This window comes from Pavona decussata, unplaced genomic scaffold, assembly GCF_977016875.1.
Source record: "Pavona decussata unplaced genomic scaffold, jaPavDecu1.1 SCAFFOLD_44, whole genome shotgun sequence".
NCBI classification, from domain to species: Eukaryota; Metazoa; Cnidaria; class Anthozoa; order Scleractinia; family Agariciidae; genus Pavona; species Pavona decussata.
Window position 1 is genome coordinate 760,001 of NW_028145466.1, and position 1,745 is coordinate 761,745.

At 38.4% G+C, this 1,745-nt stretch overlaps 1 protein-coding gene across 1 annotated transcript in view; it reads right to left on the reverse strand.

The window, feature by feature from the left end:
- Positions 1-1,745, reverse strand: part of LOC146482724 (sin3 histone deacetylase corepressor complex component SDS3-like) — a 12,126-nt gene extending 10,381 nt beyond the window's left edge. Inside the window, exons 1-2 of the mRNA XM_085106793.1 lie at positions 1,449-1,745; positions 316-517 (exon numbers count right to left, since the gene is read on the reverse strand). Coding sequence (XP_084962919.1) covers positions 316-517; positions 1,449-1,577 — 331 coding nt within the window. The 5' untranslated portion in view covers positions 1,578-1,745. The remainder of the gene's footprint in view (positions 1-315; positions 518-1,448) is intronic.

A 1,745-nucleotide genomic window follows, 5' to 3' on the forward strand; every position in this document is an offset into this window, starting at 1 on the left:
TAGAACTGTCAAATAGTTCCTGTTTTCCACGGTCTGTTCCACTAGCTATATTTAACAGTCTTGCAGGTACAAAAGCAAATAGTAAAGAGGATAAAAAAAGTTCACACTTAAATTAAACTTATCCATTACTTATTTAAACCAAACAAATTATCATAAACGCTCCTTGGAAAGAACGCACCAAAAACTGGACAGATTTCGAAAATGACCAGTGTAAACATCTTAATTTGACCACTTGTACGTTAAAATATGGAGTAGCACCGGGCTATTTTTACAAAGATTATACGACATTTTGCACTAAAAACAAAGTGATTATACCTTCGTCTGATTCATTCATCTGAAAAAATCCCCTATCTTCATCGTCGTCGTAAATATCCGAGCGATTATCATCGAAGCTCGCCTCTCGATTGAACATTGCCGCCATTTTCTTCAGCCTTCCAGATGACCTTGGTGCGCTTGCTTTGTTCGCGAACACGCTGTCCTCAGAAGAATCGCTTCGAGGGCTCACACTTCTTCCATTCTGAACAAAATACAGAATAAACAATTTTTCTAAATCATATACTTTGTAAACTACTACCACAGACAAAAACATTCCAAGGATCTTTATTTTTCTCCTTAAAGAAATTTGTTACGCAGCTTTCTTGATTACTCATTTGCAAGACGGGTACCCGCTGTAACTTTTATCGAAGACCGATTTTGGTGTCTTTTGCTTTGACACGACAGCACCTAGGAGCACAAAGTAATTGAGATGGGTACAGCTGATTTTGAGGAAAAAAACTTTTCCACAAAGTCCATTCCAAGTTCGGTTTATTTGAGGCAAGAGCTATCTTATCTTTTTGTAATTTCAACAAAAATAGAAGCAAGCAAGAAATTCTAATTTAGGGGGTGTATGTAACTCAAATTAAAGGAAAACTGTGTACTCTCTCGAACTGAGGACTAACTGTATCGAGTCAAATGGCCGGTAACAGGTCGATCGAACAACTAAAATCCAGATTAACGCTTGAAGATAAAAGATTTTAAAACAACAAAAATACGTCTAGAAGAGAGCGGAATATGCAAGTGTAAAATACATGACCTGTCTAGTTTGGTCTCGAATCCTGCGATGCATGTACGATCGAGAGACTATGTCAAATTGAAATTTATATTAAAAATAAATTCTTGAGATTGATTTCAGCCCCAAGCCTAGAATCACATTGCCCGGCATCAAGGAAATTTTTGTTTTGGAGCTATATAATGTCTGGTATCAAAACGAAATTCGGGTCGTCTGTAAAAAAACCTTGCAACAGAAATATTAGTCGCGAGCAAGCTTACAATTTTTGCGCTCTCCCACCAGGTTATAAAGAATCTGATAAGAACTTTTGCGCGCAAACCTCGAAAATTGAGTGAAAATGTTTGACTCATACGATTTCAGAGGACTGGATGTTTCAGCTAAAATTGCAACCATTACAAACCTTCTTCCCCTTATTTCCAAGCTTGCCTTTTCCTTTAACTTTGACAGAACTTGACGAAGTCGAACGAGGCCGTTTTCGTCGCATCTTCTTGTGGGATTTCGTGCCTTCGACCCCTTTCAATTTCGGCATCCTGCTCAATCTGGACTGAATACAACCGGATCCCTGCTTCGGCTTCTCAAATGAAAGAAGAAAATTCACCCGGAAAATTCCTAGCCTTCTGATTTTCTCTCAGACACTGGTATATCAAAGCTCTGTCTGAAGAAGACGTCTTGGCAGCGAGAGAAATTTGTTGGTTAC